The following is a 15,359-nucleotide window of genomic DNA, read 5'->3' on the forward strand; positions in this document are numbered from 1 at the left end:
GAATCCATTCCAAGCATGAGTTTTGCACGAAAATACTCCTTGGGCTAAATTCGGCCATATCCACTGCTGTGCTGACCTCATCACATTTTTCTGTGATAGTAGACACCTTTATGAACAGATTTGCCACAACTTAAGCTAACTTTAACTAACTATGTATTTTGAGAACAATACTGCCTCATCAATGCTTTTTACTAGGCTACTTTTCATTGGTTCAATATTGTTTTAACCAACACACAGACATAAAGGGTGTTCAATAGCACTGTGAAGTGAGGGGCGCTCTTATCATCATACATCAATTACATCATCATACATCATCACATTCCATGCTACAAACACACACAAAACTGGGCATAGGAGGGGCCCAAAATAAATCCCACCCGTGGTTAGTGAGGGGCGCAGCGGGCGCTAATATATTAAAGTCTAACTCATGTTGATTAGGTGATATAATGGTGATGTAAAACAAACGGTGCAAACACAAACATTAAACGCCATTAACAATAAAGAGACAATATGACGTAAATGACATATGATGTACATTTTCAAAACAAACATTAAACCTGTGTATCAAAAACACACCATGTTGTCACCATGAAACATCCCCAGATTAGCCTACTTACACGAAGACAATGATTTATTGTATTACAATTTTTTTTTGCCATTAACAATAAAGATAATTTTGTTAATAATTGTTTTGTCACCGTTTGTTTTCACACAGGTGTGATTTTTAAATATGCAAATGTAGGGGAAATGTGCAAAAAATAGAAAATATGAAAAAGCTACTGCTGGGGAAGGGTTATCATGCATTCATTTTCTTATATTGATCCTATAAACAATTTAATATAGGTAGCCTATAGTTTTGCCCACTCAATTCATATTATCGTTCCAATTTTGGAGCTCTGGCTCATGGACTATAACCAAAAAGAACTGAACCGGTTACCAACCAGTGGAAAAGGGGTCTCTGTGTCCTCCCCTTCTCACAGATCTGCACATTATATAAAACTACATTTCTGTCTGACCACTACTGACTACTGAGCCTAACCGTCTCAATTTTAAAAGACTGGAAAATACACTGTCATACTTTATGTAAGCTTTTTTTTCTGATCTTAAAATAAAAGCACTGTTGGATGATTTGCATGCATCAACGAATTCCTGGAATGAGGAGAGGCATGCTGCTCCAGTATAGTAGCACAGCAGTAGCTAGATAGACTAGGCTACGGTACAGGCCGACATTAGTCATAAGTACATGTAACTTCAACTGGATTCAGTGATTGATCACGCTCCCAAAACCTCCCACATCCTTAATAGCCATTTTTTTGCCAGAAGATCGCAGCGCAAGCGAGGCAGAAGGGTATATCAGTAGGCAATCTGAATTTCTTCTATCACGCAAAGTGAGTAGTCCTATATTCTACAACAAAATTAAGGTAGTTCGTGCACATTGCCATCATTATTAGATATACAATGTTCATTGTCCTATTTGTCTAGGAATATAGCATATTTAGAAATACGCTTTTTCCTTATTTGTTTCTCAAGTTGTTTGTCTTTAGTTCTTTTGAAATTGAAATTTGAACGTGATAACATTTATTGCATTAGCGATAATTTACTCTTTTTTACCTTATTTTTGTTGTTGTATCATGCTTGCAGTCACATGATTGTACTAAGCTGTTTTTTTAACCCGCAAGTCTGTAATATAAGCGCAATGCAATTCGGACTGCTTTGTAATTACCGTTACCACGACGAGACAGCTTCAAGAATACTTCCAACATTACGGTAGCATCATGCTCCTCAAACAAGGAAATAATATTGCAACAATTGGTTACAAGGTTAACAAACCAAACGTCAAGTCAAGTCCTTGCTGTGTCAACAAAGCGAGTAGTTGTCAATCATAAAAACATAATGTATTTTTATAATATTTCTAAAGAGGCATTGATTGGATCCGCCACACTGGGAGTGGTATTTGTCGCTGGTTATTACATTGGTAAGGTAAATTAATTAGTCAATACTATTTATTTAACCGCCTCCAGTAATTTGGCAAGTATTTGAACTTTTAAACAGTATGGACAAGACCTTTGTAAATGATGTGGTAAATTAACTAGGACCCATCCAAAGTAGTAAAGGAGCCGCCCACTGCACGACATGAGTGATGGAAATCAGATGCATATAGTGTTGAATTAGCCCTGAAACATGACTGTCATGATGATTATCATGAAGTACGAGCGTCATGTGTGAACCATGGCTAGTGTTGAATTAGCCTGACTCGTAGATGTCTTTTTCCCCCCGAATTTGACATTTTCAATCAACCCAATCAACTCGTCCGAACATGTACAAATGCAAAATATAAAGGTGCTTAGTGCTTACCCTCTTGCCCCAAATGTTAGCGTTATTCTGCAATGTATAGTCTGTAGTTTTCAATAAAGAAGTGTTTTAATCCCAAAGTGCCGAACGCCATTTCCCCTCCTCGTTTACTTCCCGGTTACATTAAGCGCAATTCCTGATGCGCCTGCTCACTGCCACATTGGGATCCCGACAGAATCGACCACTTACGGAACTAAAACACTTCTTTATTGAATACTACGGACTAATACATTGCACAAGAACTCCGGCAGCCTCGCTAACATTTGGGGCAAGAGGCTAAGCACCTTATATTTTTCATTTGTACATGTTCGGCGTTGCAGGATCTCAGCTGGTGTCCACAGGGGGACATTGACAATGTCAAAATCGGCCAATTTTGGTGTATAAAATAAGTGGGGTATTAGATTAAAGTAACAACAGATTGAAAAGACAAGATGGAGAGAGACACACACACACACACACACACACACACACACACTTTGTATAATGTATAAAATGTTTACTGGCATTAAGCCAACACTATCTTTGAATCAATGAATGACCCAACTATAGTGGGTCATTGACTCACTGTACTGACTGTATGAAACCCTGACACAATCAAGCAATGACTGTATTTTACAACATCTGCTGAAAGACTACAGATGACTCAGTTCATATAATGCATACAGAATATATCATTTCTTTGCAATAATCAAAAGGACATCACAGGTGCCACCATGTCTACCATGCTACTACATTAAATGATTTTGCATCCTCTTCCAGGGAAAAGGAAATCCACACATTCCAGTATGGACATATTCAAGAGTCATGTTGGGGCAAAAGACAATCCAATCATGCAGTATGTCCTTAATCATTCAATGAGAGAACATCCAGCCCTGAAAAAGCTCAAACTGGTAAGGAAGTCCTGTTATCTTATATACCCATCATTTAATACATTTAGACCTATAATCTTCAAACGTGGGCTGGTACACAAATACAGTAAATAGACTTTAATTGTGTGTGTTTTTATTTATTGCGAAACTAATACAATCTGTCTTCCTTCGCGTCTTTCAGAGGACAATGGAGGATTCGTGGAATTTCATTATGGTTGCCTGCGAGCAGTCACAGCTCATGGCTAATCTGGCTAGACTAATACAAGCCAAGAAAGCAATAGAGATCGGTAATGCCATTAAGATAACCATCACATGTCATGTAGTACATCTGACTCCCCACTCCCCTTTCCTCGTATTCCTTTGTGTGTGTCATCTATATTTGATAGATGCTAAATATGTTGGTTACTGGTTCCCTCACATAGTCACATATGCTTTTATTGTTTAGACATGTTTTTGCTGAAGCCACAAATGCTAAGAGAATGTTATTTAGATTGTATGTTGTTTACACAGATGATAGGTTTGACGTTTACCTGCTATAGTAGTTTTTTGGAGTGCCAAATAGTTTTTCTTTGCACTCTACACATGTAATTTAGTTGCAGTATGAGTGATTTGTTGAGTAGTTACTTATAAAACATTAGGCCCAAGTAAGTTTAATGCCATTTACTCCGATCTCGCATTTAGACAGTTGCTCTGGATAAAAGTATCTGCTTTTGTTTGCTTAAATTGCTTACATTGTAATTATTTGTAATTATTACGGTTATTATGATTACTGATTAGACAACTATCCTCTACTTGGGGCGGTAGTGGTGCAGCAGGTAGAGTAGCCGTCTGGGAATCAACCGGAACTAATCTGGAACTAATCATTATGGCTTATGGTGTTTACAGGTGTTTACACAGGTTACAATGCTCTGAATGTGGCACTAGCTCTGCCAGAGGATGGAGTTCTGGTGGGCTGTGATGTCAATGAAGACTACACCAACATTGGAAAACCATTCTGGAAAGAGGTACTGTTGGATGTTTACTATCGCTACGTCATTAATATTATTATTTTTAAATAAACAGTCAAATATTGTGTTAAACTCAGAGAATGTACAAAATGTAAACAAACAGACGCTTATTTACCTTTGTACACGCTCTGATATACAAATGGATAAGTTAACACTGACTGTGCAAGTAATAATGGGTGTACTTCTACTGTATTATTCCCATTTTGCCAAGTGCTGATCAGTGGAGTTTCATGCACCGTACAGGTAATAGGCATGGCTCTATTTAAAACTAGTCTGCACTCTACATTTGCATTTTATTTACAAACCTGATTGAAACTAAGTGTGTTTCGATGATGGTTAGAGAAACATCCATGCCTTCACTTTTTCCCTGGCCCCTTTTTTCAGTTAGTAGTATTTTTGCATTTTAAGAGCCTCAACATATTTTTGTTATTGTGCAAGCATTTTCTGTTCTGGACTGTATAATGCTGGCCTCTCTCTCACACCTGGCTCTATCTTTGATAAACCTTGAATCTAGCACAAACCTTTCTAATTGTTTATTAATTAATTATGTGGTAAATCCATGGACTATAAAACATTTAAAACATACCTGTCTAGGTGTCACCAAAGATATATAAAATAAATTATATATATTTCTTTCTTCTGGAAACTGAGTTCAAGCTAGCCAGATATATCTGTCTTCACTTTCTCAGCCAGCTTGTCCACAAACACATCATAGCCTGGTTAAGGTCTATAAAGTATGAACTAAAGTATTATGAGTGTGAAGTGAATAATAAATAAATAATGTATTAATTTAGTCTGCAACAGAGCTGTTACAAGTGCGACATCTAGTGGCTGAATGTCATCTATTGCATATTTAAAAAATGGCCTGATATAGAATGCTACACATTTATCATGTTAACAGAGAGTACTTTCACTCCTTGTGGCCAATCATCTTTTGCCTGGTTTAACCAGGCTAAATCATCTTAGTAGTATCATGTTTTAATGGTGTTACTCTTCTGTTGGTTTACATTACAGGCGGGTGTCGACCATAAAATCGACCTACGCATACAACCAGCATTGCAAACTCTAGGTACAGTATGGAGGGTTTTCTGAACTAATTTCTTTAGTTTTACGTATGAGTTATGGATTGGTATTGTTATTTCAGTTTGAGATGCACTGTGTCATCATTCAAGTAGTTTATAATACTAGTTTTCATAATACTAGACATATGCCACAGTATCTCTATCCATAGCAATTTGAGGGTCTGTGATAACCTTTGAAAACCCTACCTTCATGCAAGGGTGGTCTTTATAAACTCGGCAAAGGAACCTTCGACTGCTGTGCTGAGTTGGTCTATTATTGGAACAACGGGATACCCTTAAAGGAAAGAAATAAAAATCCCTATTAATAGATTTATCATTCTCAATAACCTATAGTATCTGGATCTTTATTCAGCATAAATGTTCCATTAGATGTAAACTGAAGGCCCGTGGGGCCACTGCATGTGGGTTATCCCCATCAGTTTTTAACTCATTTCATGATGAACTAGCCATCAAAATTAAGGCTTTTTCACCAGAAAAGTGCCTTGTTTTCTCTCTCTCTCATTTGTTATACTTTATGCAGTTTCATACCTTCCACCGCTCACATGATTCTCCATTTTGAAGCTCCATATCGGCATCAGGCTAAATTACATGTTTTGCACTTTATACATTTTGTATTAAAAATGGAAAACACTGCTCACACGCCATATGGCTTGAGTGAGACAAAGAATATGAGTTAACCGATGAAAGACAATCCTCACACAGATCTGTGCAAACCTTTGATCAGAGGCTTTCTTCAAGGCATACACAGCTGTATAATCGGCTTGATCAACCCTAATGCAGAACACATGCGTGATCTTTGTCAATCACACACACACACACCCATAACATAAATAAAAGAGATGCCCTGGGGAAACATCAAGCTTTAAGAGTTACGATTACCAGAGCCCAATAAACTGCTCGTAATGCTCTCTGAAATACTCTTATTACAATTGATTTATCAAACCCTGTTTTGTTTGTTATAGGTGGTAACCAAAGATCTTGTATGCATATCTTGGTTTTTCCCTGCAACAAATGACTAATTTCTCACCGTCCTTCCATTGTTTTCAGATGAGCTCATAGCAGCTGGGGAGGCTGGGACATTTGACTTTGTCTTCATTGATGCTGACAAAGCAAATTATGACAACTACTATGAAAAGTCTCTGCAGCTGCTGAGGAAAGGAGGCATCATTGCCATTGATAATGTAAGTACTTTAACAACTACCAAAGCATGTTATATTAAATGTACTCACACTTCGTCGTCATTCTGCGTACACGATCCCACTTGTGATTATCCTCGTTCTTGGTTGTCCTGTAGGTGCTGTGGAGTGGGAAGGTAGTGAATCCAGCACCCGATGACGTGGACTCCCAGGCCATAGACAAGCTCAACAAAAAGCTGCACCACGATGTTCGAATCAACCTCAGCATGCTCACCGTGGGCGATGGCCTTACGCTAGCGTTCAAACTGTAGATGGGATAGAAATATTGCACCATTTTGCTTTATGCTGGAGCTCAGGTCAGATGCCAGTGTTAATCTTTCTTATGATTTGTGTAGTGCACTCGTGTACTGCTAGTAGGCTTTGATTTGACCTCGGCTTCAAACCAATTTCAGTGATGAGTTAAGCTGGGGTTTTTCTTTTAGACAACTTTAAATAGCATTAATACCAAGTAAGTATTCATATCCATTATAATGGCTATTTATCATAATCTACCAAAGACAAGTCTGAAACTATGAACCTGTTAAATTTTAAAATGGGGTTTTGACCAATCAACTGAAATGTTAATGTTTACAGTTTATGAAACATATATGCAGTTAAACTGGTTGTAACATATATATATGAAAATGTCAGTTAAAAAGAATAGTTACTTAGGGTGCCTGGTGTATAGGGGTTCATGTGTTTGGTCCGACGGAGCATTGGTCCGAACGACAACCTACCTCAAACCCTCACCTCCCACAGGGCAGCACACCTAAACCTAACCCTCTCCCGACCCCCAACGCACCTCGGACCAATGCTCCTTCGAACCAATGGTCCGTCGGACCATAGTATGCCTCCCGGTGTATAGACCATGTGCCCCTTGTCCTCCACGTGAGAGATGTTCCTTGATTTTTGTTATTGATCTTTTGTGTAATCTCATTGTAAATGAGGGTCATCCTCAATGATTTCATAGAATCTTAGGTTGAATGAATTTAGCTTGAGAACCTGCACATTGTCTAAAATAAAACAATGGCAAAAACAAATTTGAAACAACTTGAAATACTTTATACCATCCACCACGCTTGCTCATATAAAACTGCTAAATAAGCCTTTTCTCAAACATCACACAGACAACGCTAAAGGTGATTTATTTTAAGTCTTTATTGCAAAGGTAGACTTGCATATAAGGTCCCTGGTCCCTGAATAGTATTCCAGTCTAATTTAAACAGCTATGGGAAGGGGAAGGGGAGGATTCGCTCATATTGTCGTCTATACTAGCAACACTCGGGGAAAGAAAATCCATTTGGCATTTCTTGCAACTTCAGGATATTTCATAACTCAGAAGCAGTAACTCATGATAGCAGAGGTCTGAAAGTAACCAAAGTGGCTAAGATGTAAAATAAATACATAAATAATTAAATATAGATCCACCAAATAGTGTGGTGTACTTTAATAAGCATATATTGTAGGAGCATTTGACAGGCAAAGCATCGCTGCAAAATACATGTGTGCAAATTAAACACAAGAAAAAGGGTATAAATACAGGTATATGCGCTACTGTGCAAAATAACATCTTCCTAGGACATCACACTTGAATTAAGTAAATATATTCTTGGAACAAGTCTTGTGTCTGTCAGACTGAAGTTGCTAAAGTTAAACATACAGGCATCTCTCCCAACCAAAGTAGTGTATATTTTACAGCAGATGCCCGATGGTGAAAGGGGTATTGACTATTGCCTGACCTAATGCTACAGTATATCTGGAAAGAACCAAGTTAAGTACAACCTGAAGGAAAAGAGCAGTAGCAAAGTGTCTGTCCTAACAGCACTTTTAGAGCAGAATCATTTGTTGTTTTGGTATCATCTCTTTGAGAGATCCCTTTCCTGGCCATGTAGGAAACACACACCAGATTATGTGGACATTCTCCAAACTTATGTCATGGCGGTGCAAGATTCTCATGCCTCCAGCTCCAGCCCCAGGCCTAGTTTGTGACCACCGGCATTGATGCTCTTTCCATCTACTAGCGCAGATAGTGTTACTTTCATACCTGTAAGTAATGCATAATACAAATTAGAATAAAGTATTCTCCACACTCTTTGGAAGGTAGTTCAAATTGCATCATGACTGAAGAGGAAATGGTTCTTACCAGGCCGCAGAGTCTGGGTGTAGCCAATTCCCACCAAGCTGGCGTTATTCACTTTAGCCTGGAATAAGGCATCAGTACAATCGAATTAAAATAAATTTATATTTTATCATTGCAAATTTTGCGTTTCTAATTATTCGATCACATGATCCAGCGTCATCATTTCACCATTAGCAGAAGACACACGGTAAATCCTCAGTGTTATTAAAAAAGAAGTATACAAATGGATCCTTACAGATGTGTAACTCAAAGCGTACACATACCGAAATGGAGGCACTGGGGTCTAGCTGGTACTTGGCAGCGATGCCAAAACGGGTGGTGTTGCTGCCTGCTGTCCAGGCCAGGTTCACAGCCGTCTCCAGATCGTCATTCACCTTCTGGTAGATGGAGCCACCAACCTCTGAACCGTCATTACTGGAAGAAAAAAAAACCCATTCTCATTCAATTTTAATACATAGAATGAATAATCACTAGAGCGGTGCCCGTTGTGCACTGGCCTACTTGGAACGATGCAAGTTGGAAAAGCATGCCCCACCCAGATATTACTTGCGCAAGCAGAGCACAAAAGTATTGCGGCCGCCTCGAATGTTATCAACCGATAGTCACCAATATGTTTTTATGAAGCCCATGCAATGTGGACATTTCCACATACTGCCTACCGCGACTAGGAAATGAGGAAGTGAAATTACTGCCGCAGAAGCAAAAACATCGTGAAACTGCACTATACAACAACTTCGCTTTATGTTTACTTATATAGCCGGTTAAGACTGAAGTTGAGCTTAGGGTTAGTAATATAGGGTTAGTAGCACCAAACGCAACGACAATGGCTGACAACGTCAATATAAGATATTGATTACTTTTAAAGCCCAACATTGTCTAGCTCCCAGTTATATAACAGACTTGCTGGAACCCCATAAGCCTGTGCGCAACCTCAGATCCTCGCTAGTTCCTCCAGTAACTCTCCTTGTCACTCGAGGGGACCGGGCCTTTGTGGCTCGGGCACCTCTGCTCTTGAACTACCTGCCCTTGGCCTTTAGGCTAGCAGTGTCAGTGTCTTCTTTTAAAACACTTGTTCAAGTTTAATGTTTTTGACGTTTATATTAATGTTTGACGTTTATAACTAGTCTGTAGCACAAGCTACAAGTAGTTACAAGTGCTTTGTAACTATATGTTTGGAAAGGTGCTATATAAATAAAATTAATTAAATATGTAGGAAATGTCCATACTGGCTCCATTTCATGGTCTTGATTAAGGGCTGATGACGGAGATTAAATCATACGATACACCCGATACCACTACTTCAAATTGCTCCTTGCTTAGACTGGAGTAAAGAGCTTCACCCAGACAGAGCTCCAGGAAGATGTTGTTAAATGGCCCGGCTACTGCTGTCGAGGGTGGAGGTCGGATGTTGTGCACTACCATCAGAAATGATGTTATGGAAACAAGATGAGTGTTGCGCTCTAGGCAGTGCTTTTTCTTTCTAACAGCCGGGCAGGGTGAACACGACCTTAGCGGTTACGTTCACAGTCAACATTGGATTGGGTAGATAAAGGTTAAGGGGTCACCATAATAAACAATAGGTTACTTCCTTGCGGGAGCATGATGAATGTGTGCACAGCAGATTTCATGGCAATCTGGCCATTACTTTACATTAGGAGATAAGTTACTGACATTAAATTAAAGCTCAGTCTCATCCTGCTTGGATCCTGTAGTAGGCTGCATTTATACTTGCCATATATATATATATATATATATATATATATATAACATTTAGTGAGCTGATAGTGTGGGAGGCTAATTTCAGTAAAAGCATTGGATATTGGAAATACTCAAGTAAAGTACAAATACCTCAGTCAAAACCGTACTCAAGTACAGTACAATGTACTTACACATTAGTGAGCAGCTGGAAGTCTCCAGTCCTGTAGCCAACGGCAATGTTGCTCTGGGTCATTTTGGATCTGGCCGTGTCAAAGGTCATCTGGTATCCCGCTAACCAGCCCTCGTAGCCAGCCACCGCCGCTCCGTGGATTGTAGGGCCGGCGAAGTCGAAGTCTACATCGACGCCCGCATTCAAGAATTCACGCTTATAGGCGGTCTTGACTTTGCCGCTCTTCTTCCTGTGAGATGAAGAAAATTTATTACGAATATTCAGATCAATGCCATCAAATATATATATCACATACACACACACACACGCAAAAATATTACTTTCAGCTTGGAAAGGCTGACTGCAACGTACCCCGTGTTTGGTGAAAATGTAGTTTCAAATGTAAGTTTCAGTCCCTTGGTAATCTAAAACAAAAGGAAGAGGGTAAACATTTAGCCAAACTAGTTTAACCACAATAATAACCACAATATTAATCACTGAACTCATTAAGGCTGATTCTACAAATGCCTTCTAAATCAGTAATTCTTACACATTAAAGATTTTTCAAAAATATTCAAAAATAGATGTACATCTGCTATTTTTACCAGCAAAATCTAAAAATGGCAGATGCTTTCCCAGATTGAATGAGTTAACCAATATGAACAAAAGGTTTCTACATTATTTAGAAAATAGCTGCGAACTCACAAAGCATTTCATATTGGGCATTTTCAAACATTTTGGACTATAATGAATGACATTACCAACAGGGTTCAAGTGGTTGATTATTGAGGAGAACGGTGTCATGCTCGTGTTATTCATTACCTGATCTTCAACGCAGATCTCTGTGCCCAGTGTATTGTCCGTGGTCCACTTCTCTGTGAACACCAGGCCATATTCTGACCACTTGTACTTGGTTTCCAGGGCGCCATTGACCTTGCTGGTATCAGTGTTGGATGAACCAGTGGTTTTAAATTCCTACAAATGGAATTCAAGAGGGTTAGGCTTACATTAACATGGCTAACATTACAACTTTTCGCTACCTGCAATTTCACCACATAAAATCACATATATTAAAAAAAACACATTTTATCACAAGGGTCTAGATTATGACATTTTACTCGATGATTGTCACACGATTTAATTGTGTAGCTTTTAAGCCCTAACCACACTAAAGGGTCAAGACGGTTTTAGCGTTGTCCTTGTCCCTGCGGTGTGATATGTCTTGTTGCACGTTGACCTCAACGCATGGAATTCAATGGCCAAACCACACCAAAGGGTCGAGACAGTTTTAGCGTTGACTCCTGGCAACCGTTTTGACCCAAGGAGTTGCATTGTGACCCTTTAGTGTAGTTAGGGCTTTGAAAACAAAACTTGCATGGGGGCAGAAATAATTGCGATTATCTGAAATAATTGCGAATATCTCTAATAATTGCGATTATCTCTAATAATTGCCATTAGGCGATTATGTAATAATTGTGATAGGCCTAGGTGTCTCAATGACGACTTGCATGCATAAATTGTGTATAATAATAACTCAACTTACCACACCACTTGTAGATTTGGTCTTTACATCAAGTTTCACAAGTCCAAAACCTGAAAGGATATTCACAGTGAGGATTGAGGAAACAATTAGGCTTTCAGCCAACATTATAGTCATTAGTCATTATAGGTTCTTATCAAAACTGGCTGCTTTATCTTGGATTTTCTTACCATATCCTTTGTTGAATATGTCCTTGGCAGATTTCCCAAGGTCAACATATGATGGTGGGACTGCCATTGTTCCTGTGATTAAAAATAAATTGTGGGAAGTTTACAAAATGCTAAATATTTGACAGTTATGTGCAACAGTGCAATGAGTTTCACTTCAAATCATTAAACTTCTAGGGATATCCTTCCTTGACTAAAGAAATGCTTGGTCAACTAATAGGAATTTGACGACTAATTGGTCATTTGCTCAACAAATACTGTATATAAATTGTTTGTGCAGAGAGTAGACCAGCCTTTGCTGGTTGGCGAGGTTGGGAATGGGAACTGAAAATACCAATGTTGATTTCACTAGAGCTGTGTGTCTATATAAAAATCTATACAAAAAAATGGTAGAAACGTTTCTGCATTGCATTTATAAGAGATGTACTCATAATTTGTCCAAGCTATCCATTCAGCAAGCAATAATGGAATAAAAGAAAGGAATCAAAACGACTAATCAACTTAAGAGTCCTCACATCAAACTAAGACCAAAGCGACAAATTGACCAATAATTAGACTATGAGCGAGGGGGGGATGGAATTTGGTTTGATTTTAATCGTTCCCTTCACGTAGCATATGATTTATACCACACAACTATAACTCATAGTCACTGAGGTTAGCTTGTCAACTGCTTTCCAACCTTAAAGCAGTCAACATTGTGCTGTTATTGTTGACATGTTAGCTTAAGCTAATAAGCTACAGGCCACAGAGGCTACTAGCACACCAGATGCTTGTTTTAATAAGCTTATACTCCACCGATTGTACAAAAACACTGTGCACGCTTTGCGCGGCGTCCCGTTTAGCAATGTACCCTATGCAGTTAAATATTCACTTTACTTACCGAGTTATACTTGACGTTATAGCCAACTAAATTGAATGAAAAACGATCGTTGTGTAATGTGCAGTGAAACACAGCTGGAGGGCGATGAAGGATAATAGGAGATCAGTGTTGCCAGGTTTTATGAGAGAATCAAGCAACCCGGTCTATGAAAACAAGCCCAAGAGCCCTTTACCTTTAAAGTTAAACATTTTAATTGTAGGCCTACACAACATACTTTACATATGCCATTTGAAAACAACATTTTACACATTTTTAGATGGGGGTCCGCACATACATTTCTTATACATCTACTATGGTCCGCTCCGCAGACAAATATATATTAATTTGGGAGTCCAAAAAAACTAATATTTCCAACTTTCCATGTAGCGACCATTATGTAGCGACATACCCAGCTCTAATGCTTGAGTAAATTAACAAGCATCTTTACAGAAAAACAAGGCCACGGTCGCTTATATTAAGCGGACATGGCAACATTGTAACATCCCTTCTGACCTAGACGCCGCAGGACCCCAGCTTATAGCAGTCCGTTCTGTGCCCGTTTAAAATACTATAATCGGAATCGGTGTGCATTTATCATGTATTTTGTTTTTGGTTTTTTTAAAGGTGGGGCTCGTTACGATGAACACGGTGTAATTGATGTCGATCCCAAAGTTTACGCATTTTGTATGTCTTCAAAATGTCGTGCATTTCCCACACAGGCAGGGCAATCGGAAGCCATTCCGTGTCACCATGGTAACTCTGACGCCAGGCAGGCCTAAACCTATGGCAGGTATACTCAAATAGATTTACCTGTGGGCCACATTACAAAAATGGCAAGGGGCCAGGGGCCAGTTAATTAAACGACATTAATGATACTTGATAACTTCTCTCTTTCAATTGCTTTATTTCTGTCTGAGTAGCTGTCTGCCTGCCTGCCTAATTGTCCATGAGTAGCTGTCTGTCTGCCTGTCTATGAGTAGCTGTCTGCCTGCCTGCCTAATTGTCCATGAGTAGCTGTCTGTCTGCCTGTCTATGAGTAGCTGTCTGCCTTCCTGCCTGTCCAATTGTCCATGAGTAGCTGTCTGTCTATGAGTAGCTGTCTGCCTGCCTGCCCAATTGTCTATGAGTAGCTGTCTGTCTGTCTATGAGTAGCTGTCTGCCTTCCTGCCTGTCCAATTGTCCATGAGTAGCTGTCTGTCTGTCTGTCTGTCTGTCTGTCTGTCTGTCTGTCTGTCTGTCTGTCTGTCTGTCTGTCTGTCTATGAGTAGCTGTCTGCCTTCCTGCCTGTCCAATTGTCCATGAGTAGCTGTCTGCCTGCCTGTCCAATTCTCCATGAGTAGCTGTCTGTCTGCCTGTCTATGAGTAGCTGTCTGTCACGGCCCCTTGGCCTGGCCTGCAGGGCCTATGCTGTCTATATAGCAGTGTTGGGCAGTAGCTAGCTACAAGTAGCGAAGCTACATAGCTTACTACATTTATCAGTAGCTTGATGGTAGCTTCACTCCTTTTGAACCAAGTAGCGTTTTTTGTAGTGTAGCTATTTTTAGACCCAAGTAGTGACGTAGCTTTCAACAAAAGCTACAAAGTTACAAATTTACTGTTAAATAAAGTTTTGTGGGGGGAAAAAATCCCTGGAAAGAAATCCATGATTGGTTGGTTTAGATAAGAAGAGTCTGACACAAACAAACAGACCACCCGCATTCTCTAGTCTAAATCCCTGTCTCTCAGCTGGTGCGCAAATGGCTAGGCTGTGGCAATAATAATAATTTAAAAAAATAACTAAAATCGTTCATTTTTTGGAACCATGAACTTTAGTTCAAAATGTTGAATTATGAACTGAATTAGTTCCTTTAAAAAAAAATAACTGTGAACTGAACTATAGTTAATAAAAAAAAAGAACTTTCCCAACACTGAACACATGAATCAGCCACACCGCAAGGTACATTTAAGGACCTATAACATAAAATTCAACTTTTTCAATTTCTTTTGTGTTTTTGGGGCTCCCATGTGTGTTTTCTATCCCCACAAATAACCAATTTTGAACAATCAGGCCTTCATGTCATATGGGTTTTTAATGGAAATTGCTCTCAGAAACAGCTCGACTGATTTTGGCCTCATCGTGATGTCATCAATGTCACCCTACTTTGTATAATTCCTCCTTTTCTTCAGTCTTTAGTTGCAAATTTGCATTTCCACTTTGTTTACAATGTCCATCATTGTTGATTTTCCAAGCTGGCATGGAATGGAAACAAGCCTGGTTTTATCTAGCATCAGTATTATAATGACTCAAATATTAAATAATCT

General features: G+C 39.1%; 2 protein-coding genes across 3 annotated transcripts; one reads left to right on the forward strand and one right to left on the reverse strand.

The window, feature by feature from the left end:
* The first annotated feature begins 1,121 nt into the window (after positions 1-1,121).
* LOC308333333 (catechol O-methyltransferase domain-containing protein 1-like) lies at positions 1,122-7,535 on the forward strand. 2 transcript variants are annotated; one of them, XM_080789681.1, is made up of 7 exons: positions 1,122-1,388; positions 3,112-3,242; positions 3,403-3,508; positions 4,107-4,225; positions 5,243-5,297; positions 6,358-6,491; positions 6,605-7,535. In XM_080789681.1, exons 2-7 carry the CDS (start codon positions 3,138-3,140, stop codon positions 6,755-6,757), a joined length of 672 nt encoding a protein of 223 aa, XP_080645807.1. In that variant the 5' UTR covers positions 1,122-1,388; positions 3,112-3,137; the 3' UTR covers positions 6,758-7,535. The 2 variants fall into 2 exon arrangements, with proteins under 2 accessions (XP_080645807.1, XP_080645806.1); XM_080789680.1 differs by lacking the exon at positions 1,122-1,388 and adding an exon at positions 1,849-1,975.
* Positions 7,536-7,625: 90 nt separating this feature from the next.
* On the reverse strand, positions 7,626-13,191 carry LOC308333332 (non-selective voltage-gated ion channel VDAC2-like). The gene is made up of 9 exons (XM_080789679.1): positions 13,080-13,191; positions 12,203-12,274; positions 12,036-12,085; positions 11,315-11,467; positions 10,865-10,917; positions 10,515-10,742; positions 8,889-9,039; positions 8,629-8,686; positions 7,626-8,529 (listed from the first exon to the last, which is right to left on the reverse strand). The coding sequence occupies exons 2-9, from the start codon at positions 12,267-12,269 to the stop codon at positions 8,438-8,440; spliced, it is 852 nt and encodes a 283-aa protein (XP_080645805.1). The 5' UTR covers positions 12,270-12,274; positions 13,080-13,191; the 3' UTR covers positions 7,626-8,437.
* Positions 13,192-15,359: the final 2,168 nt, after the last annotated feature.

Source organism: Protomyctophum bolini (assembly GCF_963924005.1).
Source record: "Protomyctophum bolini genome assembly, chromosome: 18".
Classification (NCBI taxonomy): domain Eukaryota; kingdom Metazoa; phylum Chordata; class Actinopteri; order Myctophiformes; family Myctophidae; genus Protomyctophum; species Protomyctophum bolini.

Bases quoted from the DNA above. Each gene is read 5' to 3' on its own strand.
- LOC308333332 (XM_080789679.1), bottom strand. From the start codon at position 12,269: ATGGCAGTCCCACCATCATATGTTGACCTTGGGAAATCTGCCAAGGAC. The intron at 11,468-12,035 runs GTAAGTTGAGTT...TTCCATTTGTAG, and splicing joins CCAAATCTACAAGTGGTGTG to GAATTTAAAACCACTGGTTC. The intron at 8,530-8,628 runs GTAAGAACCATT...CATTACTTACAG, and splicing joins CACCCAGACTCTGCGGCCTG to GTATGAAAGTAACACTATCT.
- LOC308333333 (XM_080789680.1), top strand. From the start codon at position 1,894: ATGTATTTTTATAATATTTCTAAAGAGGCATTGATTGGATCCGCCACA. The intron at 4,226-5,242 runs GTACTGTTGGAT...TTTACATTACAG, and splicing joins GAAAACCATTCTGGAAAGAG to GCGGGTGTCGACCATAAAAT. The intron at 6,492-6,604 runs GTAAGTACTTTA...GTTGTCCTGTAG, and splicing joins GCATCATTGCCATTGATAAT to GTGCTGTGGAGTGGGAAGGT.